General features: G+C 39.8%; 4 protein-coding genes and 1 long non-coding RNA gene across 24 annotated transcripts; 2 read left to right on the top strand and 3 right to left on the bottom strand.

Annotated features, from left to right (window-relative positions):
- Positions 1-851: 851 nt before the first annotated feature.
- LOC138913006 (uncharacterized) lies at positions 852-2,154 on the bottom strand. Its single transcript, XR_011418570.1, has 3 exons — positions 1,603-2,154; positions 1,484-1,535; positions 852-1,431 (listed from the first exon to the last, which is right to left on the bottom strand). It is a non-coding gene; the product is annotated as an uncharacterized lncRNA (long non-coding RNA).
- A 1,857-nt stretch (positions 2,155-4,011) lies between these two features.
- LOC108061690 (brachyurin) lies at positions 4,012-4,888 on the bottom strand. The gene has a single exon (XM_017148009.3). It carries the CDS (start codon positions 4,876-4,878, stop codon positions 4,072-4,074), a length of 807 nt encoding a protein of 268 aa, XP_017003498.2. The 5' UTR covers positions 4,879-4,888; the 3' UTR covers positions 4,012-4,071.
- Positions 4,889-5,678: 790 nt separating this feature from the next.
- Jon74E (Jonah 74E) lies at positions 5,679-6,955 on the top strand. Its single transcript, XM_017147920.3, has 3 exons — positions 5,679-5,974; positions 6,033-6,295; positions 6,608-6,955. Exons 1-3 carry the CDS (start codon positions 5,736-5,738, stop codon positions 6,919-6,921), a joined length of 816 nt encoding a protein of 271 aa, XP_017003409.2. The 5' UTR covers positions 5,679-5,735; the 3' UTR covers positions 6,922-6,955.
- Positions 6,956-8,093: 1,138 nt separating this feature from the next.
- On the top strand, positions 8,094-8,962 carry LOC108061691 (serine protease 1-like). Its single transcript, XM_017148010.3, has 2 exons — positions 8,094-8,342; positions 8,401-8,962. The coding sequence occupies exons 1-2, from the start codon at positions 8,116-8,118 to the stop codon at positions 8,960-8,962; spliced, it is 789 nt and encodes a 262-aa protein (XP_017003499.2). The 5' UTR covers positions 8,094-8,115.
- Positions 8,963-9,585: 623 nt separating this feature from the next.
- Nedd4 (E3 ubiquitin-protein ligase Nedd4) lies at positions 9,586-27,564 on the bottom strand. Of its 20 annotated transcripts, none has more exons than XM_070215483.1 (20): positions 27,235-27,551; positions 26,622-26,845; positions 17,845-17,927; positions 17,694-17,775; positions 17,003-17,041; positions 16,771-16,931; positions 15,635-15,785; positions 15,449-15,573; positions 15,131-15,230; positions 14,172-14,359; positions 13,749-14,010; positions 13,580-13,663; positions 12,973-13,080; positions 12,577-12,814; positions 12,043-12,167; positions 11,833-11,974; positions 11,616-11,772; positions 11,261-11,554; positions 10,800-11,198; positions 9,586-10,742 (listed from the first exon to the last, which is right to left on the bottom strand). In XM_070215483.1, the coding sequence occupies exons 2-20, from the start codon at positions 26,811-26,813 to the stop codon at positions 10,640-10,642; spliced, it is 3,033 nt and encodes a 1,010-aa protein (XP_070071584.1). In that variant the 5' UTR covers positions 26,814-26,845; positions 27,235-27,551; the 3' UTR covers positions 9,586-10,639. The 20 variants fall into 20 exon arrangements, with proteins under 20 accessions (XP_070071584.1, XP_070071585.1, XP_070071582.1 ...); XM_070215484.1 differs by having other exon boundaries at positions 15,635-15,782; XM_070215481.1 differs by having other exon boundaries at positions 16,762-16,931; positions 27,350-27,551.
- Between the last annotated feature and the right edge of the window lie 24 nt (positions 27,565-27,588).

Below are 27,588 nucleotides of genomic sequence, written 5' to 3'. Positions count from 1 at the left end.
GAAAGAACTCATCGAAATAAGCTAAAACCCATTTGGGTTTCTCTGGCTTAGCTCGCGTTTACCTTTTATAGCGAGTTAAAGTTTTACATACAAAATTTATTTGTAACGGCCATATCTTGTGAACCGATTATAATTTCACTATCAAGTCTTCAGTGATTATGTAGCTATGAACCCAAGGAACTAAATTGACAAATGACTCTTGCGCACTTAGCACCTAGTGCACCTAGCGCGTTAAAAAACAAATTTGCCTAATTTTTCGATTTTTAACGCGCTAGGTGTACGTCTTCGCAAGAGTCATTTGTCAATTTAGTTCCTTGGGTTCATAGCTATATAATCACTGAAGACTTGATAGTAAAATTTTAATCGGTTTAACTCGCTATAATAGGTAAACGCGAGCTAAGCCAGAGAAACCCAAATGGGTTTTAGCTTATTTCGATGAGTTCTTTCCGCCAATGAAATCAGAATTGCGGTTACATTTTATAACCCTAAAAATGTTGCACAGTGTATTCTTATTCGGGATCTTTTTTAACGAATGATCCGATTTGAAAAATTTCTTCTAAATTTCGATAGGACACAAAAGAACTGAATTTTTACATTTCCGAAATCTTTAAAGGTGTGGGCGCCAGACACCTTTTAAAATCGTTTAAGGCGTCTTTATGTTGGTTATCCCAACTTTCTAGCTTTTGTATAGCTATAAAAGCTAGAAAGTTGGGATTAATAATGTAGATTTTTGGGCTTTCTACGCAGCGCAAGTTTGTTTCATCGAGGTGCCTGAAAGTCCTACGTTGCTAAAGTATTGGTCATCTGGCCCAGTTAAATCACCACATTAAAACTCTACTACTCACTTTCAGTACTCTTTCGTTAATAGACTTTATTCAGTATTCTACTTTATAATGAGTAGCTTAGACGGACTTAAGGTCTTACACAATATAAGTGTAAAGAGTCAAGTCTTACCAGTACTTAAGTTTAGCGATTTTCCTATGAACACCGCCTACCGAGTGTTAAAAGCACAGAACAATTTTACTACTTATGGAGATAGAATAATGCTAGCCCTGAAAGATGACATTGTGTTCTTAGCAGAAAAGTTTATAGAAATTCCAAACGCGACTTTAGAAGCTCTTAATTCTGGTGATATAGGCATCGAAAAAATAAAGGTGAACAACATGTATACGTAGGATTTTAAGGCATATGAGAAAAATAAATAAAAAATGTTTAAATCAAATTAAAATTTTCTGCCTCAAAATTTTCAATTCTATACGGAACTATTTGGTTTTTAAAAAGATTAGTTATACATTTTACTCTATCATTTAAGGATTTTGGGGGCCGCAGTTGTATGTTTAATACTTCGAAAGTGGTGTAACCAACATAAAACATCCTTCTCCCATGTTGTACAATAGACTCTTTTGGCTTTTGATGTAGATGGTATGTCGCCTAAAATAATTAACCATTAGCAACATTATTTCTTTCAAATTAAATAACATACCTTCAAACATAGATGCAGCTCTTTGAATCCGATAACGGTGATGATAAGTATTCTATAATTTTGATTTCTTTGAAAATCATCCTTTGAAAAAACTAAAACTTTTCACAAGTAATTCTTACCCATATTTCTAGATGTGGATATATTATTGCTATGATATGATTGCAGAGTCATTACTGTAGCCTTCATTTTCTAAGCGTGAGTGTGATTTACTGATTTATGCTTGACATATAATTTACGATTTAAAAACATGTCACCACAAATCTCACAAAGAAAGGAATTTGATATCAACATTTTTGGTTTCCTTTTCTTCTTGGGCTCATATTTCTTAAATTCATATGTATCCATGTTCTTCTTTTCAATGGTTATATTACCAGTATTAAAAGCTTCTAAAGTTTCGTCTGGCATATCCAAAAACTTTTTTGATAAGTACACTACGTGATCCTTAAGAGTAAGCATAATGCGATCTCCATAGGTAGTTTGTTTTTTCTCAGCCCTTAAAACGCGATATGTGGTGTTCAGCGGAAAGTCACAAAACTTAAGATTTGGTAAAATTTGACTTTTTACACTTAAACTTAATTTCTGAAGTGCGCAGCTACTCATTGTAAAGTAGAAATCTGAATACAGCCTATTAACGAAAGAGTACTGAAAGCGAATAGAAGAATTCTAGTGCTTGCACCCATTATTTATACCCGACAGATTAAAATCATTTGAACTTCGCACGCACTTGATATGGATTTTTGCATAGACTATGAGTCAAAATCTGCCAAGTGGGCCACCCCTGTTCCGAAGGTCCGATTTTCATGGAACTTTTTTACTTTTCCGGTTCACAACGAAAATATAAGAACTTCATTTGAACGGTTTTGCGAAATTTTGAGTTTTACCGGAGTTATAGGGGTCAAAACATGGCATTTTTGACACTTTTTCGAAAAAGTTGCACTCAGTCAAAAATTCATAACTTCGGAACGGTAAGAGATATCTTTATGATGTTTTCACTAATCGCTCAAGAATTATTATGGCTTTCCATAAAAAAATTTAAAAAAAAATTAAAAATTTTTTTTCTTAAAAATAAATCAACATTTTTTTTTAGTTTTTATTTTTTTCAGTGTTCTTCACCAGCTATAGAGTTTAAAACCATTTGAAAATGAAGTTTGATTCATTACGAAAAAGATCAAAAAAAAAAAAGAGGGGCCCGGACAAAGGTTTTTCGCAATATCGATTTGAAGAAGGGCGCACAGCGGATTCCCATACAAAACGACAAAAAGTGCGTCATTGACAGCTGCAGTCGGCTGACGCTACGCGCGCAACGGCATGTGTTGACCAGCCAATTTTCACGAGCAAGCCGTTTTTGTATGGAAAACCGCTGTGCGCCCTTCTTCAAATCGATATTGCGAAAAACCTTTGTCCGGGCCCCTCTTTTTTTTTTTTTTGATCTTTTTCGTAATGAATCAAACTTCATTTTCAAATGGTTTTAAACTCTATAGCTGGTGAAGAACACTGAAAAAAATAAAAACTAAAAAAAAATGTTGATTTATTTTTAAGAAAAAAAATTTTTAATTTTTTTTTAAATTTTTTTATGGAAAGCCATAATAATTCTTGAGCGATTAGTGAAAACATCATAAAGATATCTCTTACCGTTCCGAAGTTATGAATTTTTGACTGAGTGCAACTTTTTCGAAAAAGTGTCAAAAATGCCATGTTTTGACCCCTATAACTCCGGTAAAACTCAAAATTTCGCAAAACCGTTCAAATGAAGTTCTTATATTTTCGTTGTGAACCGGAAAAGTAAAAAAGTTCGATGAAAATCGGACCTTCGGAACAGGGGTGGCCCACTTGGCAGATTTTGACTCATATATGATTGCATTTATATATAAAGCTAGGTACTTAAATATAGTTGGTGATAAGGTGGATGCAGCGAGCATAAGGGATCAGACGATGTTAAAAAGAACGTTATAGTCGGGTGCCCCGACTATCAAATACCCGTTACTTAGGTAAAAGGGAGATGGTCCGATTGCATTTATACTTCTCCGAAATCTTTAAAAATGTGGGCGTCAGACACGTATTAAAATCTATTGTGGGCGTTAGAGGGGGCGTGGCGCTCGGCTGAAATAAACTTGCACTGCGTAAGAAGCCCAAAAATATGTGTGGGCAATCCCAACTTTCTAGCTTTTGTAGTTTCCGAGATCTCAGCGTTCATACAGACAGACGGACAGACAGACATGGCTATATCGACTCGGCTAGTGACCCTGATCAAGAAAATATATACTTTTTAGGTTCGGAAACGCTTTCTTCTCCTTGTTACATACTTTTGCACGAATACAATATACCCTTCTACTCTACGAGTAACGGGTATACAAATTTTGATTAAAGTTTACATGTAGGTCAAATGCAACAAAGTCTTTCTAGTTGGTGATGTGAAAACAGACAAATGCTTTCATAAGCTGATGATAATCACAAGGACGTCCAAAGACCTTGGCATACATTTGCATTTGAAACAAATAAGATTCTTTAAAATGCAGTTTTTGGAGCTATTAATAGTTCTTTGTTATTTGAAATTGTAATCAGATAATATCGCAATAATTAGGTAAGCTTTAGCCGTGTGCGATTACGTGCTTTAGGATCCACTCCAAGTAGCTGCTAATCCGCGTGAACACGGCCGGAAATCCCACCTGGCAGCCCATGGAGGTGCCAAAGGAGGTGGATCCGATCAGGTAACTGGAGTTTCCCTGCTTGTAGACCAACGGGCCGCCGGAGTCGCCGTGGCAGGTGGACTTGCCGCTGGTCGTGCTCATGCAGATCATCTTCTCCGACACAGCTCCGCTCCAGTACATCCGGCACAGGGCGTACGGCATCACGGGCATCTCCACGTACCGCAGAACGGGCGAGACCGTTTCGGAGGCATCGCTGTCGCGTCCCCAGCCGGAGGCAAAGGCCCGCACGGATTCGTAGGTGGGAAATTTCCCATTCAAACGACGCGGCAAATTGGCGGCCCTTATGCGATCGGTGAAGGTCACAAAGGAGGGCAGGCGAATCAGCGAGATGTCGTTGACCACCGTGCTGGCCGTGTAGTTGGAGTGCACTATAATGCCCGGCTTCTGGACCACGATCCTCCGCTGACCCTCCTCAGTAGCATTGTGAATGTCGATGGCACCCAAATAGACCGTTACGGACTCTGCTCCATCCATGCAGTGGGCCGCTGTGATTATCCAGTAATGGGAGATCAAGGTTCCACCGCACCAGGTGCTCCAATTTCCATAGGAGACATTCAGACCCGCCTGGTAGGGAAACTGACCCACATCCGCCAGCTCTCCATTGGTTATAAAGGGTTCCACTTCGGACAGGAAGAAGTCAGCTGAGCAGGAGGCCGCCAACAGGACACAAAGCAAAAGTTTCATCATTTTACGTCGATCTAAAATAACTGGGGAAGGGAGACTGCTGCACGGTTATATAGGAACGGGTTAAGCCCCCAACCATATGTTATCACTGATAGGGACACCCTCAAACATCAAGCACCCTAGACCAGGTGGGATTACTACCATGGTCACACAAAAACAATTCACTTGAATGCAGTGAATACAATGAATCACTGCTAACGAATATCAGCACGTGAAGCATTCGATTATTTTGGGTCTGAGTAGGGCATTAAGGGATTAGAGGCCTGGTTTAATCAAATCAAATCTTCAGTTGGCTCATGATACAAATATATAGTTTTACTAAATCGATTACTTACAAATTTCCCATTTTAAAGTGCTTTGATAACCGTGAATATATATTTCACTGATGTGTTTGATGTGTGTTTGCTGATATGGTTATCTTTTCTTGAAATTCCACCACCCCCTTTTAGCTGGCAAATAATTTGTAGTTTACTTTTCAGCATATGTCTTAAAAATTTGATCTATTAATTAGTATTTATTTACAAATTTTAAATTCAAAATATTTTGTTTATTTTGAATGATGATAAAAAATATTTTCTATTGTGAGATCTTAAGCAAAACACCTTTGTTAAAGGAGTTTGTATAACTCAGAACTAGCTTTATTGGTTGAGTGCTCCAATCGGAGTCCCGTGATAAAGAAAAGCGAAACATATGTATTTAAAATTATTTCTATAATCAAGTGGCGTTCAGATCAGTACGAAATGATAGTCCATAATCTGGCATTATGGCCAGTCGTACTTTCAGATTAACCCATTGAGGGGGCCATAAATATAAATCCTCATTCAGTGCGTCAGTGGAGCAAATAGTGGAGTCCGAAAAACATGCAAATCCGAACGGTTTTAATTTCTCTGCTAATTATAATTCAGGGAAGGTCGATTTCCTGCCTGGATTTGGGTCATGGAATCGATGGGCGAATCGCTGGTGGGGAGTTGGCCAGGGCTAATCAGTTTCCCTATCAAGTGGGTCTGAGTATTGAAGAACCCAACGATTTGTTTAGCTGGTGTGGAGGTAGTTTGATCTCCGACCGATATATGCTAACAGCAGCACACTGTGTCGAAAAGTAAGTAATAGATCTATTTTTTAGTGACCATACTAAGTATCTTCCAAACATCTTGCAGGGCTGTCGCTATCACTTTCTACTTGGGCGGAGTACAGCGTCTAGCTCCTAGACAGCTTCTTCAAACGAATAATCCTGAAGTGCACTTTCATCCTGCTTGGAATTGCCAAACCCTGGAGAACGACATTGCTCTGATACGATTACCGGAGGAAGCAATTCTCTGCGATTCCATTAAACCTATCCGGTTGCCCGGAATCTCATCCAGCAATTCCAATTACGAATACGTCCCCGCAGTCGCTTCCGGTTGGGGTCGCTTGAATGATGGTAAGAACTGGTATATGTATTTTTGAATTCCTAGAGTATAATTAAAATTAAGTATATACTCTGTTAATTTACAGACTGAAATATTTTTTAAACAAATATTTTGCGTTCTAGCATTTTTAAATAATTCCGAACTTATCTTAATTATACAAACAACGAAAGGTAAAAAACTGAAATGTTTTTAATGATTATAATAGCTTTTTCCTGCAATATGTTCATTGTAAGCATTATAATAGTAAATTAAAAAAAATATGTAGAAGTAATTATTTGTGATTCAATACGTATGATTAATATACAAAAATTCCCTCTACACAGAATCCGCTGCCATCTCCGATTCCCTTCGTTATGTCGCCCGCTTTGTGGAATCCAATGAGGACTGTCGGTACTCCTACGCCAACATAAGATCCACCAACATCTGCATGGACACAACTGGAGGGCGATCCACTTGCACGGGAGACTCCGGAGGACCTCTGATCTACAACGATCCCAACCTAAATACCGATGTTCTGATTGGCATTACTTCATATGGCAAAAAGTCAGGTTGCACCAAGGGATACCCTTCCGTTTTCACACGCGTCACCGCCTATTTGGATTGGATAGGCGAGGTGAGCGGGGTTTCCTATTCATAGAATTGCCCTCGATGGCTGATCAAACAGTGCTGGGCACTGCAATTAAATTAAATGTTGAGCATTTTAGTTGTGACTGTTGCTTTCATTTCGGAGGGGTGGGAGAGTGAAGAGAAAGACACTTCAGAAAGAGACGCAGTTTGTTTTATAGACTGCTGAAGATAACCAGCTGCTTCCTTTGCCTATGATAAGAATTTCATATTTGTTGCTTAGCATACTTTTAGTGGCTTATAAAAATGGAAAGTGTCTACAGGTGGATAGGAATGCTTACCTTCATTAAATAATAATATTAAATGACATAGGCTAAACCAGTGGATACTGGTGAGAAGTGAAAGGAATACGGTGCTTAAAAAGTATGCATAAAAAATTTTTTTTGTGAAAACTGACCCATAACCAAGATTTTTAGTTAACCAGTAGCATATATATAACAAATTTAAAAAAAATAACTTCCTGTTTAGAAAAACATAAAGGTTCAAGAAAAATTGTATTTTTAAAGAACTGTTCGGGATTGACTATTTTGTTATGTGACTTTTTCGTTTCGATAAGCTCAATAAAATATAGTTTAGATTTGTTAAAATGATATATTCGAACACTTTATAATAATGATAATAAAAAGATTTGTTAATATGTATTTTTAGAAACAAATTACTTAATATATCGCTTTTATTGCATCATAATAACGCATTATTATTAAGACATAGTCCAACAAAGTGCAAGGTAATGCATAGTCATTATTAATTTTAAACTATCCCAAAAAATGTAAAATTTTTCCACCACGCAGACTTTAAACTCGGTACTGCGCACTATCTTAACTGCTTCTGTTATAATTTTTATAAATTCGATTAAATCGATAAGATCTCACGTACTTATCTCTTCTATTTTTTTGTCCATGGATTATACGAGCCTCTAAAAAAATCCCCAATATTCCCAATTGTTTTCCTGTTATACTATCTTTTGGCTGGGAGGAATTTTGACGATTCACGGCCCCGTATCTCAGCAGTTTCAACAAGCTCGAGCGATGGGAAGCGCAGATCAACTCCCATATCGCTCGAAAGGCGTTACACAAGGAGACCTGACCACTTGAGCAGGTGCCGGCAGATCAGATAGCGATGGAGACGTCACTTGATTGGACTGTCACGGCTATAAAAGCGGCGGGATGAGACCGAGTGGGTCATACTTTCTAAAGGTAGCTCCAACATGAAGGTTCTCATTGTTTTCGCCTTGGCCTTGGCCTACGCCTCCGGATCGGCGCTGCGCTCCCTGGACGGACCCGGCGGTCGCATCACCAACGGTGAGGACGCCCGCACCGACCAGTTCCCCTACCAGGTGGGACTATCGCTGAAGATCGGCTCCTCCTCGGCCTGGTGCGGAGGTTCCCTGATCGGACACGAGTGGGTTCTGACCGCCGCTCACTGCACGGACGGGTAAGCTGCTAAAGAGGTTGTACATTCTGGCTAACTATCAATCTTTACTACCCTTCAGTGTTGACTCCGTCGAGGTTTACTTGGGCAGCACCATTCGCAACAGCCCCAAGGTGAAGCACCACGTTAGCAAGGACGACATCATCATCCACGCCGACTGGAACAGCCGCACCCTGAGGAATGACATCTCCCTGATCCGCATTCCGCACGTGGACTACAGTGGCGCCATCCACAACGTTGAGCTGCCCAAGGAGGAGTCCCACTACTCCACCTACGATAATGATGAGGTTATCGCCTCCGGCTGGGGCCGTACCTCCGACGAGTCCAGCGGAGTGGCCGCCCACTTGCAGTACGCCCACATGAAGGTCATCTCGAACAGCGAATGCGCTCGCCACTATGGCACGACCATCCGCAGCACGAACATCTGCGTGGACACTCCCGCCTCCGTCTCCACCTGCAACGGTGACTCCGGTGGCCCTCTGGTGCTGGCCTCCGACAAGGTCCAGGTTGGTCTCACCTCCTTCGGATCCTCGGCTGGCTGCGAGAAGGGATACCACGCCGTCTTCACCCGTGTCACCAGCTACCTTGGCTGGATCAAGGGTCACACCGGCATCTCTCGTTAAGTTGCTGGTCCTTTGAATAAAATGATCTGATATTTTTGAGCATACAAATCTTGTGTTTTTGGGTTGTTTTAAAAAGCTGTGGATATATATTAGAGCCCTGCATGAATGGATTCAATGAATTATTTTGAATTTTCTGTTTTATATGAATGAATTAACTAGAATTTTGAGTTTAATAGAATTGAATGAATGAATGGCATAAATTTCAAAATAATTCAAACGACAATTTCTTTAAAAGAAGAAAGGGACATAATTTTGTGATTAAACCTGCCTGAATTTTATTTACTATGCAGTTAACATTGAATTGTTAAAAATGTTTCACTTTTTGTTCTCAAAAGAAAGCACAAAACAAAACTGGCAAGTTCAAAAAATTCATAAAAATTATTCATTCATTCATTCAATTCGAAATGAATTAGAAAAACATTAAATTTATTTCACTTAGAATTGAATTAAACAACTCAGAAATTTTATGATAAAAACAAAAATGGAATGATTCACGCAGGGCTCTATATATTCAATTGCTTCTTGTCGGTAAAGTCATTATTAGCCAAATGAAATATTTTAAATTATAAATAGACGAAACTTAAGTCACTCCGCTGATTCAAAAAACTTCTTCGGATTTGAAATACTTAGCTTTAACCTTTTTTTATTGGTATTTATTTTTTATGTCGCTTTTCTGTCTGGCTTCGTAACAGAAGTTCCAGCCCATGCGTTCTTTACCATAATTTGACTTTAAAATTTAATTTTGATTGACTCTCGATCGGTCAATAATAATATTATCATAGGCCTCCTTTTGCAGAGTTTCTCTTTCGCAATAAACATTTGGAATGTGTCTGTATATAATTAACATTTATACAATATACATTGATTGCATTTTTAAGGTTTTAGTTTATAGGCTTGGTTTTCTTTTTATATATATTTGATGTTTGTCTTTTTATTTAATAGTAAAGAGCGACTTTTACGGACTAACATTATCATTATTACGAATACACATACAATTATACAGAATAGAAAATTTAGATTTGTTTAAAAATATGCATCCATCAGATTACAAATATTAACTTGTGTTTACTTTAATTTTTCGCCTTTAGGTATTTGCTGTGGGCATGTATAGAGGAATAGCGCATAAAAATAACAATTATAAAAAGGTTTCTCTGCATATACATACAAGATATACTTTTGACTCTATAGATTTAATAGTTAGTTTGGATTTCTCTCGTCTCACTTAGTTTGTAAAATGTTCTAAACTTTTTACAATTGTCGGCAATGTAATAAATATATTTATATATAATTTGGACTCTTTGTTAGGTTTTGTGGTTCACCATGCGCAGCTTTATTTTGAATCCTTCGCTCCTCTGCTCGTTTAAGGTGTAAGTGTTGTGTGTGAGTTTTGGCGCCTAGTTAAAATACATACGAAATAACACTAAACTAGCAAAAATGATTATAATACAAAAGCAAACGAACAAATAAGTACACGATCTGCTGGCGGTGCTACTCCAAGTGGATGCAATGAGGTTGCGGTTGTGCCGCTGCTGCTGCTCAAGTCGTTGTTGTTGTTGTTGATCTTGTGGTTCATGTGATGCGTGGAATCGTTGTAGCTGCTCCTCCTCCTGGCGCTGCTGAAACTGTTGCTGCACCTCCAGCCAAAGCCATTCGTTTTCACTCCCGTTGCCGGTGTTATTAATCAACTCCAGCGAATCCCTGGCTGCCCTCAATGGCCTTGATCAGTTTGTCCTTCAGCTGCAGGTAGCCCTCGTAGGGCGGCAGGTCCAGGCGATTAAAGCTGTAGAGGAATCTCGTTAGCAGAACGTTTTTATTACCCCTTAAGGTCGCATCTCACCAGGTATGTGCCCTTGGAAAGTTATTGGGCGTGCCCCACTTCTCGATGGTAAACATCTGGGGGCCGTTGGAGCCGTAAAGCTCCTTGAAACCGTTCATTGGCACGCGCGACGTGCCCGTCACAAACTGCAGCAGGCGAGAACGCATTTCGTTGGAGAACGAGAGCACAGCCCGCCAGAACCACTGAATGATTATGTGATTCATGTGATAGTCGCCCTTGTAGAGAGTATTCTCGCGCCAGTCCTTCACATCGATGTTCTGTATGCCGCACATCAGCAGCTCCAGCTCGTGCTCGTCGAATATTTTAATAAGATTCAGGGGGATAATCGATCCAAAGCCGTCCAGGAAGGACGACATCTGCTCCTTGACACGTGCCACAAAGCGCCATTCGATAACCAGTCTGTAGGGATGGGAAATAAGTTAAAGCCTTTGGAACGAAATTTGATTATTTTTCCCACTCACTTGATGTATTCATCCTTGTTGTCATTGGTCACGTCTATGTTGGCGCCGCCCGGCTTCAGTTCGTGCTGACTCTTCTGGCCGAACACGTCTTCATCCAGGCAGAAAGTCAGTTCCAGGATGCGCGGATCGTTCTCCTTGATCCACATCAGCGAGTTGTAGTACTCCGTATCCACAGACTCCATGTCCTTCAGGTCAATGGGCTTCTGGAGCATCATCTTGTAGAATGGACGAATGAAGAAGGCATCCAGCAGCTTTCCATGATACACAGCCATGCCCGCAATGCGGCCAATGAATCTGTGGGGTTAATTTCAACTCTTAGCAAAGGGATATACTTTAAAAATACAAAGATGCTCACTTAAAGTAACTTAAATGCTCCTCGTTGCACAAACCGCTGCCATTGTTTATCTGCAGCGTATAGTTGTCCATGGCCGAGTACTCAAAGAGCCCGTAGTACGGATTGAACATCTCCTTCGATAATAAATAGAACCATTCCCTAGCAAGGCCTCCATAATCTGCAAACGAGAGTTATGCATTTATATTTATAAGTAACGAAATTGGTTCGATTTACTCACCTAACCCAGTTTCTCCTTCAAACTCCACCCATAACTTAGTCTTTAGTAAATCGGTCTTGGTTACCGAGCTAATAATTCTGTAAGAATCCTCCAGTATCGATGTACGGCGAATACGTATCTCAAATTTATTTGGTACGTTTGTCTAAAAATAATATGTAATAAAAATAGTTTAGTTTTCTGTCAGAAAATTTATTATTTTTGAGTACTTACAGGCTTTCTAATATGACTCTTGAAATACTCGTATTTCTGCTTGTAATCTCGGGAGTAGGGCACAGCCTGTCCGGCAATGTTTGGATTGGACAGGCGAGGATCCTCCCACTGCGTAGTTCGCGTGTCTGCAAAGAGAGTTTAGTTAAATTAGTTTCAATTCTATGTGAAATAAATTGAATGTTTTTCTAATTCATTTCGAATTGAATAAATGATTGAATAATTTTTATGAATTTGCCAGATTTTTTGTGCATTCTTTTGAGAACAAAAAATGGAATATTTTTAACAAATCAATTTTAACTGCTTAGAAAATAAAATGCATGCAGATTTAATCACAAAATTATGGCCCTTTCTTCTTCAAAAGAAATTGTCGTTTGAATTATTTCGGAATTCATGCCATTCATTCATTCAATTCTATTAAACTCAAAATTCTAATTAATTCTTTCATATACAACAAAAAATTCAAAATAATTCATTGAACCCATTCATGCAGGGCTCTAATTTGAAGGCCCCCTTCTTGCACTATAAAGAACTCACTATGATCTATATAAAACACGCGTCCATCGGTGTGCACCCGCTCCTCCCAACCTTCGGGCAAGGGACCTAGGTCATCTTCGACGCGACGCGTCTGATTTGGCATTGGACTGGCCCTTCCGTTGCGCGGATCAATCCAAGTGGTCCGCCGGGAGGCATGGTCAATGAAGAAGGTCCTTCCGTTGGGCGCTACCTGCATCGACCAGCGCGGTGGCAGGGGTTCCTCCTCGCCGCCAGCATTCTGCAAGAGAAGATCGCCACAAAACTTTAGCCACTTTACCTTGCGATCCGCTTGGGATTCGAAAATATCCTTGGCACATGCAGACAGAATAGCGCGAACTCTATTTACGTTTTTCGTGTGCATTTAGGATGGGAAAATAAGTAGGGAATCGAATTTACTTGTTCCATTGGAGGCACGGCCGCGTTGTCTTCCTCGGAATTGCGTCTGGTGGACGGAGCTGAGATGTCGGAGGGATTGTGGCTGTCTGTGTGATCGGTGTCTTCATTCTAGTCATTGGTGGGTGGATTATTTTATTCATAAATGTATATGGATGCATTGCGTAAAGTATTTTTGTTCGTTTTGTTGGTTTTGGAAGAAACAGAAAAGAAGTGTTGATGAAATTAAAATCGAATTCTCAAATGGATAATTTTCTAAGAACACAAATCAAGCCACACATGCAAACATAGAAAGTACTAAAACTAATCGAGTAACCCAGGTCTTAGCTATAAAAATCAAGGACTACACAAAGCTGCATTGAAGCAATATGAGGGTAAGTATCAAGAGTGGCATGCAACATAGACATCTGGATGGACTCGGCTTTGCTTACCGCTCCTCCGGCTGAAATACCCCATCCCACAAAAGAAACACAGAAATATACGTTTCTCTAAAACTGACAGATTTTGAGACGCCAAATAGTTCGAATTTTCCAACAGAGAAACAAACGATCGACAAGTTTTTAGACTACAAGTGCAAATGATCCGAGTGTGAATGAATATGTGTGCTGACCGATGGCTGTTGCAATTGAAGTTGCGGGATGGTTCGTTGCCCCCTATGTTGCAGCTCCTCCTGCCGACGATGATCCACATCAAGCTACAAGTGAAATGAGTGATGTGGATGATTGCTTTCTTTGTTCTTTTCTCTGAGAGATGAGTGTGAGTTCTAAGGACTTGCTAACCAATGTTCTATTCTGGTGCTGCTGCTGCTGTTGCCGCTGCTGATGCTGCTGGATATGCAACTGCATCTGCTGTCGCCGCCGCTGTTGCTGCTGTCGTCCCGTACCGCCGCCCGCGGCCCGCCGCGTCAACAGGTTGGTCATGGCTACATCCGGCACCCCGGGAGCCTCGCGCCTCACCGGCCGCAGGTCATTCTGCAGACTGGTCGCTGAGATTTCGGGCTGCCTATGGGCGACAGGATGTCGCAGGGAATTGTAAACAAAACTGGGGCCATGAAAGATAGATAGAGCACAACGGATGGCGATTAAGAAGCTGGCTGCGAAGTGAGGGAGCCTTGGGAATCGGGAGGATCTTTTTGGGTACGGACAAGATACCGACAGAGGGGTTTGGATGGGTGCGACTAACGCTTGGCGGATGATATTAACCTGGTATGGTCCACGGTTGGGTCTGTTTGGGGCTGTCCCTCTGGGCCATTTAACATGGGAAATCCGTTGTTGTTGTTTGTTGGAGTGTTGGGTGGTGAGATCGTTGTTGGTGTGGTAGTTGTTTCTGCCGTAGTTGCCAAGCCAGCAACATTGTTATTGTCCTCTAAACTATTCCGACTGATGGTGTCCTACATATATACAGGGATTGGTTAATGGTGGGCACTAGACAGCTAGGTTTCTACAGTGCTAACTGGTGACTAGAAGAAAACCTGATGATCTATGCATCTTGCGACTAGAAACTCAAGAAAGAGCGACCAATAGCAATACCATACGACTAACATCTTATCAAGAAACTAGCGATACGCGATACGATAATCGTCAACAAGAAAAAAACTTGGGCATTACGAATATGCGTCTCAGGTACAAGTTCCTATCGAGTATATCACAAGTGTGCGCGCTTTGGGATGTGGCTGAGGGCTGATCGGGGTCAGGTGTCGGAGGCTGTGGCTCCACATTATCCTGCTCCTCATCACCATCCTGCTCCTCGGCCTCCTCATTGTCATGCAGCTCGCCGCAGTGCAGACAATTGGCCTGATTATTCTCGAGATCCACCATCTCCTCCCCATTCTCAGCCACATCCTCGTCCTCATCCTCGCTGCTCTCCTCGCTGGCCAGAGTCTCCATGTGAGCAGCGTTCCTCGACCTCTGTGGTTTGTGTTATTTTTTTTTATTGGGTTAGTTGGTTCGAGTGCGTTTTGTATGTGCATTGTGTGTAATGGGTTTGTGTTCGATGTTGAAATTTAAGAGATCATGCACAAAAATCAATCAAGTCAATTGCTCATCACACATGCATAGTAAATAGTTAAAAGTATCTTATTTAATATATATAGAAATTTACAAGTTTTCCCGGTGGTAAACCAACCCCTTGGGGAGTTTTAGACCCAGGCATTTCCACTTACCGCCGAACGTCCTGACTCCGTTTCGTCCACGCTGATGTGAAAACGTCTCTGGAAATCTGAGGCCAGCTGGTCAGTAGATTGACTACTGTTGCTCGTTAAACTGCAAAAAAAATGTAATGATTAGTCAGGGAAAATAAATATTTTATAACGTTTTTTCTTTGCTTTACTGCGTACGTGTGCGTTGAAACGCTAGCAGCGCAGCGGCAGAGAAACTGCTTTATAAGCTTGATTTTCATCATTTTTTTTTGTTTATTCCGAAAGATATATCATGGCAAAGGTCCGCCTGATTTAAAGTCTTCTTTCAGACTCCCAACTTACACGGTAGGTCTCTCCCATTGCGTCGTCCTTGCCGTGTGATTCACATAGTACGTGCGCCCATTGGCATCCTGGCGCTCCTCCCAGCCAGCGGGTAAAGCATCGTGACCGCCAGTAGGAAAGGGGTGCTAACAACGGAGAATACCACACGATTATTATTTGCATTTCAAAGGCAATAAGGACACTCACCGGCTGGGCCGAGGTCTCACCGGCATTGGTGGCCTCCACGTGCTCCCACTCGCCATCGCTGTTGCCGCTGGACGGCTCGCTCTGCTCCCGCGTCTCCCGGATGAAGGCGTGGTAGATGCGCAGGGTGCCCTTGATGCGGGATTTGGCGCTGCTGGTTGGAGGGCAGGAGGGAATAAGGTAAATATTAATGAGCCAACCAAACAGGTGCACAGACACCGTCACCAACACCATACCAGGCCCACACACACAAGACACATACGAGTATACGCACACGACTTTAAAACAATAAGTATTATACTAAGCGTTAACTAAAAATAAACTCAACGGCAAATACACGAATGCAGGTACAAGTTGGATACTGTGGATTACGACGCGTTTCACAACTTTAAAACCGCTTTCCCTTCAATAAATGTCAATCGTGGAGAAATTCAGGTGATAAGAAATTAGACTGTCGAAACCACTCGAAGAATTTAATCTAAAAGATTTGTAAACTCTTATTTCCGGTCTCTAGTGTGAATGAGTCACTTTAATAAATATATTATATGACAAAAAGTCTTGTATGTCTTTATAACGATTAGTACAATATTAAATAGAGGCCAAACCCACAATTATTCACAGTCACGTACTTTTTCCCTCATCGGAGATATAGTTTTCCGATTAAAAAGCTCGATTATTTTCTATTGTACTCTCATGTGGTCTTAAAGTTGTGAATAGCAGAAAAAATTCAATTGAAAAGCGATTCTATTCTAGTCTAAGGGTAAGTGAAGTGTTCTACTACGATGACGACGCATACGATTGAAAATTATAAATGCAATTGAAGACTGCACTCGGGCGAAAGGGGCGTGGTGATAAACAATAAACAAGGTGAGGTCTGAAAGCAAAACACGTAAACTCTATGGCACTACAACAGAATCTCTACGAGTTTGGGGACTTAAACAAGATCTTAGCTCCGTCACCAATCTTAATCACATTAACAATTCTGCCTTTTTGGTTATAGGAACATATTCATTGGACTTTCTTTTTTTAATATTTTTTGTACATAACTAGATTTTTTATGGCTATGTAGTTGTGTGTAAATCAACTGAAATTAAAGAAACAAAATCAAACTGCAAACTATATAAACCTACCCTACTGACCTGCGCGGGCGCAGAGTGTAGCTTTGGTCTCCAATGGTGCGGCCCTCCTGCTCGGTGGGCAGATTCACCAAAGTCAGCTCAACCATGCCCAGGAAGTCGTCGCGTGTCAGGCGATTCTCGTCAAATACTTGAAACACAAGCTTATGCTCAGACGGTTTAACCTGGTCAAATGAGGTGAGAGCAATCAATTAGGAGGAGGATTTAATGTTAAATCGGTTTGCTGATTACTCACTCTGAATATGAACTCTTCGTTCCAGATTGGGTTCAGTGTCTATGGGGGAAGAAAATGTTAAATTAATTATAATTTAAGTAATGTGCTAAGAAGGGCTTTTCCAATTGACAAACTTTCAAAATCCTACATTTAAAAACTACAACTTCCCTATTTTTCCACTAAATTCTGACATAAACAAAGTTTTTATTGGAGTTTTTATTATTTCAAGAATTTATTTGGACTTTATAACTGTATTTATGCGATTCATGTCAAACCCAAAGATAGATAAGCACAGATAATAAATTATGAAAAATTAATAGATTTGAACTTTGATACCGAAACGATTCTGCTATTTATTTAGAAAGTAAACTAGGAAAGTTACCTGAATTTCGCAATCAATTCAAACTATAAACTAACAATTAGTTATCTTAAGAGGTTCTCTGCTCGAATTCAATAAACATTTCTTTGATCCCGAAGCTAGATATCTGAGCATTAGTCATAGAGTCCACACGATATTGATAAGCATTGTGTGGTTTACATTTCTAATCGCACTATCAAGGCCAAGCAGTCTTCCCACAGATACTGTGGCACCTTCCATTCAGTAATGTTGCAAGTAGTTCCCAAACATAATCGATAAGATAAACTCCGCCTAAGTTGCCCTTGTCACCCAAGCTAAGACGGGTTAATACTTTCAGGGGCTTGATGTGTTTACCTTCTTTTTGGTCTTTGTCAAAACAGAGTCAATATTAATATCACCGTTGATTGTGTTCAAATCGATCCTGACATACGGGTCGCTGTGGACGAGAGCATTCATTTCAATTAGCCGCGTTATAATTGGCTTAATTAGCCGCTGCCTCACTCACCTGGCGCCGAATATATCCTTTTTGGCCAGCGACTGGCCGCTGAGCACAACAATTCGCAGGTGACACGAGTCGCCAGAGTCGTTCTGAAAAGGGGGAAAAAATAAGAGAAAACAGGAAAATTAGTAAAAATTGTCGACAGACAAATGAGACACTTGTGCACGCATCGCTGGGGAAAAACAGCGGACAGGAATTCAATGCCACAGAGGAGCTAGCAGCTGGGTCACATTGAAAATAAATAAGCCACAGCAGTGTCCACAAGCACGGCCGCCCATGTGGCGTATGCTTAACGTACGCGATTACGCATACGCCCCGTGTGCTCGCCTGGATGAAAATTCATGCATTTTATGACCGACATTCCGTCCGCACTAAAGTTCTTCATAAATGCTCTCTGAAGGACCCGCATTATACATTCGCGGGCATAATTGTTTTTTCATTCGCGGCTAGATAATTTCCACGACCTTGACACAAGCACTTCCACAGAAAACGGGGGCCTGGAAGTTCAAGAGAGTCATCAAGCAATTGTCTAGTGCAGAGAATGCGGCCCAAACTTGAGCTAAATTGCGTGTTGTGATTCACTTCGGGCCTTGGGGCTCTGGGGTCTCGAAATGCGGTTGCGGCCCAGTTTGCAGTTGGCATTTCTCGTTGAAATGCGAAACACAATTTTAGGCATTTCTCCCAAATAAATTCTCTCATCTAAATGTACTTTGTGGCGAAATTAAAGCGGCATAAGGGTTCAGAATTGGGTTAATTGAGCGAGAGTTTGATGCTAGATCTCAAAGTTTGTTGGCTTTTCATGTCATAAATCAGTGGGATTAATATATGTAGGTTTTAATAAATTGTACTACATTTATAAAATAGTTAAATAATTAAGTTTGCCAACCATAATTGGAAAATTATCCTTTCCTCACTTGAGTGAAACCAAATCACCGTCAAAAGGATTTTTGGTTCACACTGAACTCTATTGTTTACATTTTTGTTAGGATAATGTTGACCTTTTGTCTTTCTTTTACTTCCCCTTTAACCGACTAGACTGCAGTTTACCTGATAACAGGACAAAGGACTTAATTTTAGTGTGCAGCCTGCACCACACATGATATGGTCGAAAATGGTATGACGAATATTAATAATTAATTTTACACAATGCAGCCGGAGCTCAAGGATACAGAAAGTTTCGAAGCAGTTCCTATCACTTTTGACTCAGGACAAAGCCATTGGATCCCTTCTTTGATACAATCTTTTAATCACATTTTCCTCTGGGGCAGTGTAAAAGTTAAAATTGATATTGTCGATAGGGGATTAGGTACATTGTAGTCTAAATAGTTTGAACAACTATTTTGTTGCACACTCTCTGAGCACCACATTTCTTTTCACACTAGTGGGGGAAATATTTTAATATAATATATTAATAAATAAAATTATAATCTAATTTTGCAGATTTCTTTGCCCACCCATCAGCAAAAAGAGCAACACCTATAGCTCGTGCTTCCCCTATTCTATTGGATGGGCTAAGCAACAAACTTTCTGCATTCCTGGAAGTTAAACAAACCCCACTTTATCTACTCATCTCGGCTGAGAGCTAGCACTTGTATCCATTAAAAGGCTTTCCCATGAAATATTCAATTTGCCGACATTGTTTATAAAGTGAAGAGCAAATCCAAGTACCCCGCTGCCCCCTTCTTGGTGGCTGACCAGACGGCGCCATATCTCTATCCAAAACCCCCTTGTATCAGATATCACTGGCTCGCATGTTGCGGCTTGTTGGCCGCCTCATGACCCTGACTGGGCTGGTTTTCAGACCCTATATTACATGTGCCATTTCGTACACGCTCTGGGGAACTATTTCATTCTGGTTGTGTTCTTGTTCCGTTTTAGTGACGGGTTGTATTTTTATTTATTCACTGCCAGTTCCGCATTTTCCATGAACTTGTACTATTGATTTTCACCGCGTGGGGCTGTCTCTTTAAAATAGCTGCGGCTTTTCCCACTTGTGCAATAATTAAATGCACACTAACAAAAATAGTTTGATATAAAATTAATAGACGGTTTAAAAGGAATTAAAATTAATATTTTTGTATCAATCTATATATATAGTCGTTATTAAATATAAATATTATCACAATTAAATTCAATTAATTAAGAATTTTTAAATTAATATTAAAAAGCTGAAAATGTCTCAATTTTTTTTTAACTAGACAATTAATTTATTACCGATGAGTATTCAGAAATTATTATTTAGTTAGTTTCAGTTCAAAATAAAAACAGGTATTATTGTTTTTTGTGTACGAGAAGAAATTCCAGCTGTTTCTACATGCTAATACTATGTAACTATTTATACCATAAAGCGTTCATTTTATCGACGATGAGCGAAGCGAACCTAACGCGCAATATTAAATGCCAGATGCCCCGTTGTCGGAAGTCGATTATTGCCTGGACAAAGGGTCCAATCAGTCAACCTAAGCGGGTGACCCTGGACTCGAGTAATTCCCCTAGGTCTTTCCAGGATCCTTTCGCATGCCTTCACTGCCCGGGCAGCTGTCACAGTTCCCTTTCTTGACTCAAAGACTGCGACTGAGCCACGTCGTAGCTGGCATTAAATTGATTTTTAGCCACTAAATCTGGGACCGAGGGAAATTAGCTTAAAACGGTTCTTGCGGTTTAAGCCTGTTTCGCACTGGATTGACAGGGGGAGTGGAGGGAGCGATGGGAGAATGTCAGGAAAAGCGTTAATTAAAAGGGATGTCCGACATAATGATCCGCATTGCGTTGCATTGTCATTTCATCTTCCGTTGATTGACAGGCATACAGTGGAGCTTCTTTAAATAAAACAATATGCCTGGCAGGGAATTCTATACATAGAACATGTTGAAATAAGTAGTTATCAGTTAAAGGAACCATTTCAAAATATTTTCAAATGACAAAAGAAAATGTTAGTTTTTTCATATTTATGATTTTTTTAAGTTTATTTAAAATTAACTGATAGAAGGCATTTATAAAAATGTCCGTAATAATGATATTTATTAATTTAAAGATAATACGAATTAAATATATGAGTGATTCAGTTTCATGAAACAATGAAACTTTATAATGCTTATCCAAAGCTATTTGGATAAGCATTCAATTTAAAATTTTTTTAGTTACTGTAAACTTTGTTTATTCTTTCCTCTCTTCAAACAATTCACGTTAGGCAAGCTAGACTGTCTATCGGTTTGGCTTGTGCCTTGTGTGAATTTTTTAATCACGAATCCGACTGATACAGTTTCGATTTTCTTGGCTACTGAAAAGCTAAAATCGTAGCCGAATTCGGTTATCAATAAGGCGCAAAGCCAAACGCTCATTATCGGAGTTGGCAAGGCGTTGACTTTTGCCATTTGGATGACCATGTGACACACAACCAGAAAGGCGCCCTTCCACCCTTACCTTTCCCATCAATCCAATCACCAGCTTTGCCTCCTCCCCAAAGCATTTCACATTCCCCATAGTTGTCTTCCACTTTTATTTCCGTGCCAACTGAATGAATAATGAATTATAAAAATATATATGTGAATAGTCATTCAGCCATGCGCTGATAAGCAAAGGCAAACGAGAGAGAGGAAGCGTTGGTAGCCGAAAGAAGTCAAGGCGCTCGACGGAAGCCCACTTCTGTTGCTCTTAACGTTTCATCTGCTGTTCAAACAGACGGCTTAAACGAAAAGCTGATGGGAGATATAAAATACCAGTCAACAACGAAGTTAAACAAGCTTGAATATCAATTGTTATTTTAAATGCGCACGAAAAGCAGTAGCAGAAGATTCCGACAGGCCAAAAACAAGTGTGGCCCATAGCTTAGTCGCTGCCATTAACCTAATTGATTGGTTGCCGCCCCTCACTTGTCACCATGTCCAAGGGTCAATGGAAATTCATTACACAAATTGACATTTTTCCCTGCATCTGGGTTAGATGATGGATACTACTGCGACAGTTTACAAGTTACATGCTCGAAACCTTTAAAAGGTTTGTAAGTGCAGGAAAATCAAACAGATAATTTAATTTTAGAACAAAAACCAGAAAGAACTGCCTTTATAGAACATAGGGAAATTATTCAATTAATAAGGAATAGCGTATATGTACGTCAAATACCTTCAAAGCTATAAATATATTGTTCAAATGCGACGATAATATAGCTCTATGACGTTCATAAGTACACTAATCAGCCTTTGTTTGTTATCAGACAGATAAAATGGGATATAACTTGATGGAAATATTTAATTTCTTTCGTTTTCTAATTGATTCTGGGAAAAATAATTGGTGAAATCAATTTAAACAATCTATTTAGGTGTCAAAAGCACCACTGATCTTTCTAAGCCATCTAAGAAAATGCGAACATTTTGATTAGAAGTTTATTTATTACTCTTAAGTGTTCTGTCTAGTTAATGTAATTATAATTATGGACAAAACACTCAGAAATTGCATTCTTTACACATAATTTAGAAATAATAAATAATACAAATTTAAAAAATATTTCTTTTTAAATTGAGAAAATATTATAAGTGAAATTCTAGTACTTTTTTTATTTCACCACATTTTAAATACATATTTGAAATTGAAGAAGCCTCGTTAATTTGGAACATTATTAAATAAATTCTAACTTTCTAACTATTTCGAAGTTTCTAACTTTTTGGTTCAGAGTGATATGACTTCAAGTCATACCTATTGTCATAAAACCTATTTCGCCTCAGAAAATTTAAATAAAAAAAATCCCAGAATGACCCTTACGTTTTCTTCACCCGTTTTCCCGATCAAATCTGATATTTTGAAATATTTATCCGTAAAATCTCAATAACCGGGAGGCCTTGGCCGGAAAATCCAAAGAGATATAGGAATGCGAAGAGGAGGATTGGATGGGATGGGGTGGGGAGGGCGACACGTGAGGCACATCAAAGGCGGCTCAATTAGCGGCTGAAGAAAATGAGCACACTCACACAGAGGCTCGAACATTTGCATATGTACCATTTTCACGTACTGCTGAGAGAGAGAGAGCGGAAGAGAGGCGCTGCTCTCGCCAGTTACTTACATCACTGTTATTGCAGCCATGGATTTGGCCATCTTCGCTCGTCACCGATGGCGATGTGGTTGTTGACTCGGCCATTTTTGTTTCGATGTGGATTTAGATTTCTACTCCGATTTGGATTTTTTTTCAATTCACTGCCGATTTTTCTTCCTCTGTTTACGTTTTGTGTTTGTGTTAATTTTCGAGCACGCCTCTCAAACTAAATTGAACAATAAATTGCGAGGTTATAAAAAGAAATAAAGGCTGGAGAGAAGGCATGGAATATTTGCCGCTTTTGGCGGTTTTAACTGCACAAAACGAGTTGGCCAAAAGGAATTTCCTATTCTTTCAGCCTTTTTTGCGTTCTTTTTTTCGATTTTCACTTTTTGGCGCACACAAGATTTATTTTGGTATCTCGACGAGCTTTTGTTTTTTTTTGCTTTTTGTTAAGCTGCAAGCTGCATACGGCGACAAAAAAGGGAACAGGTTTCACAACAATTGCCGTTTTGTTTTTATTATGCTTATTGCGTATACGTAATGTTGCTTAGGGCCAAAAGGGGCAGGGCTTCACATTCCCAGTGGCCAAACATTTTTTCTTCTTTTTTTGGTAAGAATGACTAATAGGGGCGTTCGAAAAAGGCGAGAGAAATGAGAATTTATGTGTTTCTGATTTCGATTTCAAGACTGTTCGATTTTAGCCGAGCACGAACTGTTGCTTTTCGATACGTACACTTATTTACTTTTTTTTTATATAATTAACACATTTCAGGGGTACGGTGCAATAAATTTATCTATATAATCCACCGCTGTGTGTGTGGTTGTACCCTCTATATTTATAATTCAATTATTCACTTATTTATCTTTTATTAACGGCCCTAAGCGATGGAAACAATAACAACAATAACAAACGGCACACCAACACTATTGCGAAAACATGTTCTGCGTAAATGTCTGCCTCTCTCGCTCGCTCCCGCAGCGAGTGTGTGAGCGGTTGTGAGTGCGAGCGGAACAGCAACAGCAACACTTGTCGGCAGCCGCTGCGCGAAACACGGAACTGGGCGCTTTCGCGTTCTAAGCTAAAATGAAGGCAGCTCCCCCGAATAGAGTGGCCAGCTTGTGGGCGGCCCCAACAGGCCTGCCCCAATGCGGAGCTTTTATGGCCCATGGTGTGACCAAACGGGCAAGACTCCACTGGTCAATTCTTCTTCACAGCCAAATCCAAATTCTTTAAATACGCACATCGAATGTTAAGTAACTTTTTACTTTTTGTAATAAAAATATATTATGTTTTTCATTACCTTAAAAATATAACTATTGTGCTAAACTAAAAACTTCTTCAACTTGGTGATATTTAGTTTAGTTTAGCTATTTATAAATATTGTTATTGTCTTTTTTGGATTTCGAAAAAATAAACAAGATAAGGTAGGAAAACTTGTGCCACATCAAAACCATTTCATTTTTCTATATTAAAATAAAAAACTTTTGTTTCTACATTGCTAAAATATTTTCGGGTGTGTTACAAAAATGTTTTCCAACCAAAATCCGTGTATTACGTACACAAAACCAAAGGGTTTTTATCTGAAAAAGATTTCTGTGACACCCGAATATGATTTAAATTGTATGGGAACTCAGAGTTTAGCTTTAACATGCGGATAAGAAAACGGTTCTTAAAATGTTTTTTATGCTAGAAACCCAGTCATTAATGGATACCAATCTAAAATACTAAAAACAAATCAGCCAAAACACACTTTTCAGCACTGAACCCAAAAGCTTTCAGCTGGCGGCCAAAAGCTTTTCGAAATGACAGCAACCTTTTTTTCTCCCTCTCACTCCCACTTTTGACAGCTACCATCGAACAAGTGTCCAAAATCAAAACAAAACAAAATCAGCTGATCGACTGCGGCGTGAGGTGGTGGGAGTGAAAGCATCTGCGTGTGTGTGAGTATCTGTGTAGCGGCTGCAATTTATATCTGTGGGGCTGTAATAAAAATTGGGAATCCCCATTAACATTTCCTAAGTAGCACATAATCAATTATAATTGACATTTGACTGCTGACGCAATGGATCCAATTGAAATTAGCCTCCCGTAATGGCCAACTGTTGACTGATAAGCGGGCCATTAAGGCAATCCGCTAAGCAAACTGTGACGTTGAGGGGATTGACAAGTGCGTCGATTGGACTACGTCACCACTTGCCGGTTGACGTGCGAATTGGATTAAATAGCCCAAATAACCGTGCTCAATTAGCGGGGGCATCCAACTTTAGCCGACACAAGGGAACTAATGAAGATAAACTCGTCATTCACTTTGTCCCACCATTTACCACGGTGTCTAACCTTTCTAACAACGCTTAAATAAGTTAGGCAAACAGAATTGGGACTCTGGCAAATTGCCGCTCATTGAGTAAATACACAGGAAAAAATGAACGAAATAGGAAATCAGTTAATCGTTTGTATTTTTTAATAATTGGAGAAGTATTAGTAAGCATTTTTAGGAATTAAATAATAGTAAAAACAAAAATAATTTTCAATAGTAGTCACTATTTAAAATTCTAACATATTAAATATTTTAAAATAAAGTTAATTTTTGATTTGAGTATTTGTTAATGAATATATTTTAATACAAACTTGAAAAAGGGATCTGAATTTCAGTAATATAGGGAGCGCATACATATATTTTCTTGATTCTCTCTTAAGCGAAACCCAGACAATTTACGCAGACAACACTCAAAAGGCGGTGGCCAAGAGTCGTGTTGATAAATTAAATTAGCTTCGAAGATGCCGATGACTGCTCAAGTGGCTCGCATCTTTTGGCAAATTAAGATAAATAAATTAGTTTCCGTTCAGTCTGAGATGCCGAGCGAATTATTTGTTTACACAAGTGAACAGAACAATTGAATCACATTCCAGACGCTAAATAAACAACACTTGAGGTCGATTTATTTTCTGTCGGCTGCTAAGCGAGCACTTTTCCGCTGCTGGAAAAGTGCAAGTTAAGAGATGCTTACTTGTTCTTTTTTTTTTAAGTTTTAGATAATATTTAATAGACCAAAAAGTAGCTAAAATTGTCTCTTGATGCCAGCATTTTTAATCGCTATTTTAAGCACCCAAACCTTAAAGTATTATTGATTTTTCTATTTATTTAATTTTTATGTGTCCCACATGTACTAGCTATGGATTGAGTAATGGTGAATAAAAATTTAATTATTTTCCCCATTCGAAGAAATTGTGGATACCCCAATTTATCACCATGAGCGAGGTGGAATCTCCAGGGCCTATCTACACTACTCAGCTGTTTGGCAAGCTGCAGATTAGATTAACAGTGAAAACATCGTAAAAATAGAAACACCAAATAAAACAGAGGCACTGATAAGGGCAGCCAAATCCCCCACCACCATGATAAATTCTTTTTCTATTTGTCACACAGAAAATAATTTTGGATACCATTCTTGGGATTTTTCAAGAACATCTAATAAGGTAATTTATTAATATTATGAGTTCATAGTGTAGAACTAACACTTGTGTTGTAAGTTTAGCTAATACTTCTTTCATAGGTTTTATTGTAACTGCCCTTTTCAGGGATTCAACTAACTTAATTGATTTTTAAATGTAGTAACAAAATTAAACTCCAAATATTACTATTGTAACTGTATTTAATTAGTTGGGAAGTCAGGGGAAGAATGTTGATAAATTGATAACACTTTCTTATAGAGAGGACTTCATTTTAGGGGCCACCTGCTCTCGTAAACTCACCACTGCTGCCAACGATCTACGTGGCGTGTGTCCGTTTCCGAATTCCAGCCGCGATTGCTGTTGTCCTGCAACAGAGGCCGCTCGAGGCCTGCGGGGCGGTGGGCGTGGCACATCGCCGCCGGCCGCCGAGGAAGAAGATGAGGGGGCGGGAAGGGCCGAAGCGGCCACCAAGCCGCTGGAACGTGCCGACATTGTTGTGTTGTTGTTATTTTATCAAGAAGCTTCTGCAAAGAGTAAGAGGGGTTGGAGAAGGGTAAGAATGTGTAAAGCGGAAGTGCAAATTAAGCGAGAAAAAGACACGAATGGAGAAGAAGAAAAGAGGCTGCAGCAAGGTGACAAGAGAGAGAAGGGGATAGACGAGAAGAAAAGAAAAGCGAACAGACAACAAAGACGGCAAACAAAGTGCACAACGGTACTTGTGCTGGATGCCATCTCTGTCTGCCGCCCTGCCCCCGCATGTGTGTGTGCCGAGTGTGAGTGTGAGGGGTGTGGGTGAGAGAGCACAAAAGCCAAACATTTTCCTTGATAATTAGCCAAGCGCGAAGAGTTCAACGCCATGTCTTCGTCGACCGTTTATGGTTAGCATAGGGTTTCGGCCAACTTTTCCACTTACATTCACACACACACCCGCCGGGGCACTATAATTTCGCCCGATTTATGTATATATTCTGCGCTGGTATGCGTGCGGGCTCGCCTTTATCCACTATTTGCGGAAAATCATCACGTACTTTTCACACGGCAATTTATGCACTGCACTTAATCGGCGGCTTATCACTCTGACCGCAGCAGCGGCTCACATGCCTTGATCGCCGATATCGGTCGGCTATAGCTGCCTATGGGTAAACCGCACGCGAAGCAGAAATAAAACTTAAACACCGGACGGGAAAAACACACAAAACGGCGACAAAAAAAATTTAGAACAAAACTGCCAGAGTGACCGTGCGGGCATACCTTTAAAATACCGCAC

This window comes from Drosophila takahashii, chromosome 3L (assembly GCF_030179915.1).
Source record: "Drosophila takahashii strain IR98-3 E-12201 chromosome 3L, DtakHiC1v2, whole genome shotgun sequence".
Lineage (NCBI taxonomy): Eukaryota > Metazoa > Arthropoda > Insecta > Diptera > Drosophilidae > Drosophila > Drosophila takahashii.
Note: the sequence above shows the minus strand (reverse complement) of the source record. Positions and strands in the feature narration are given on the sequence as shown.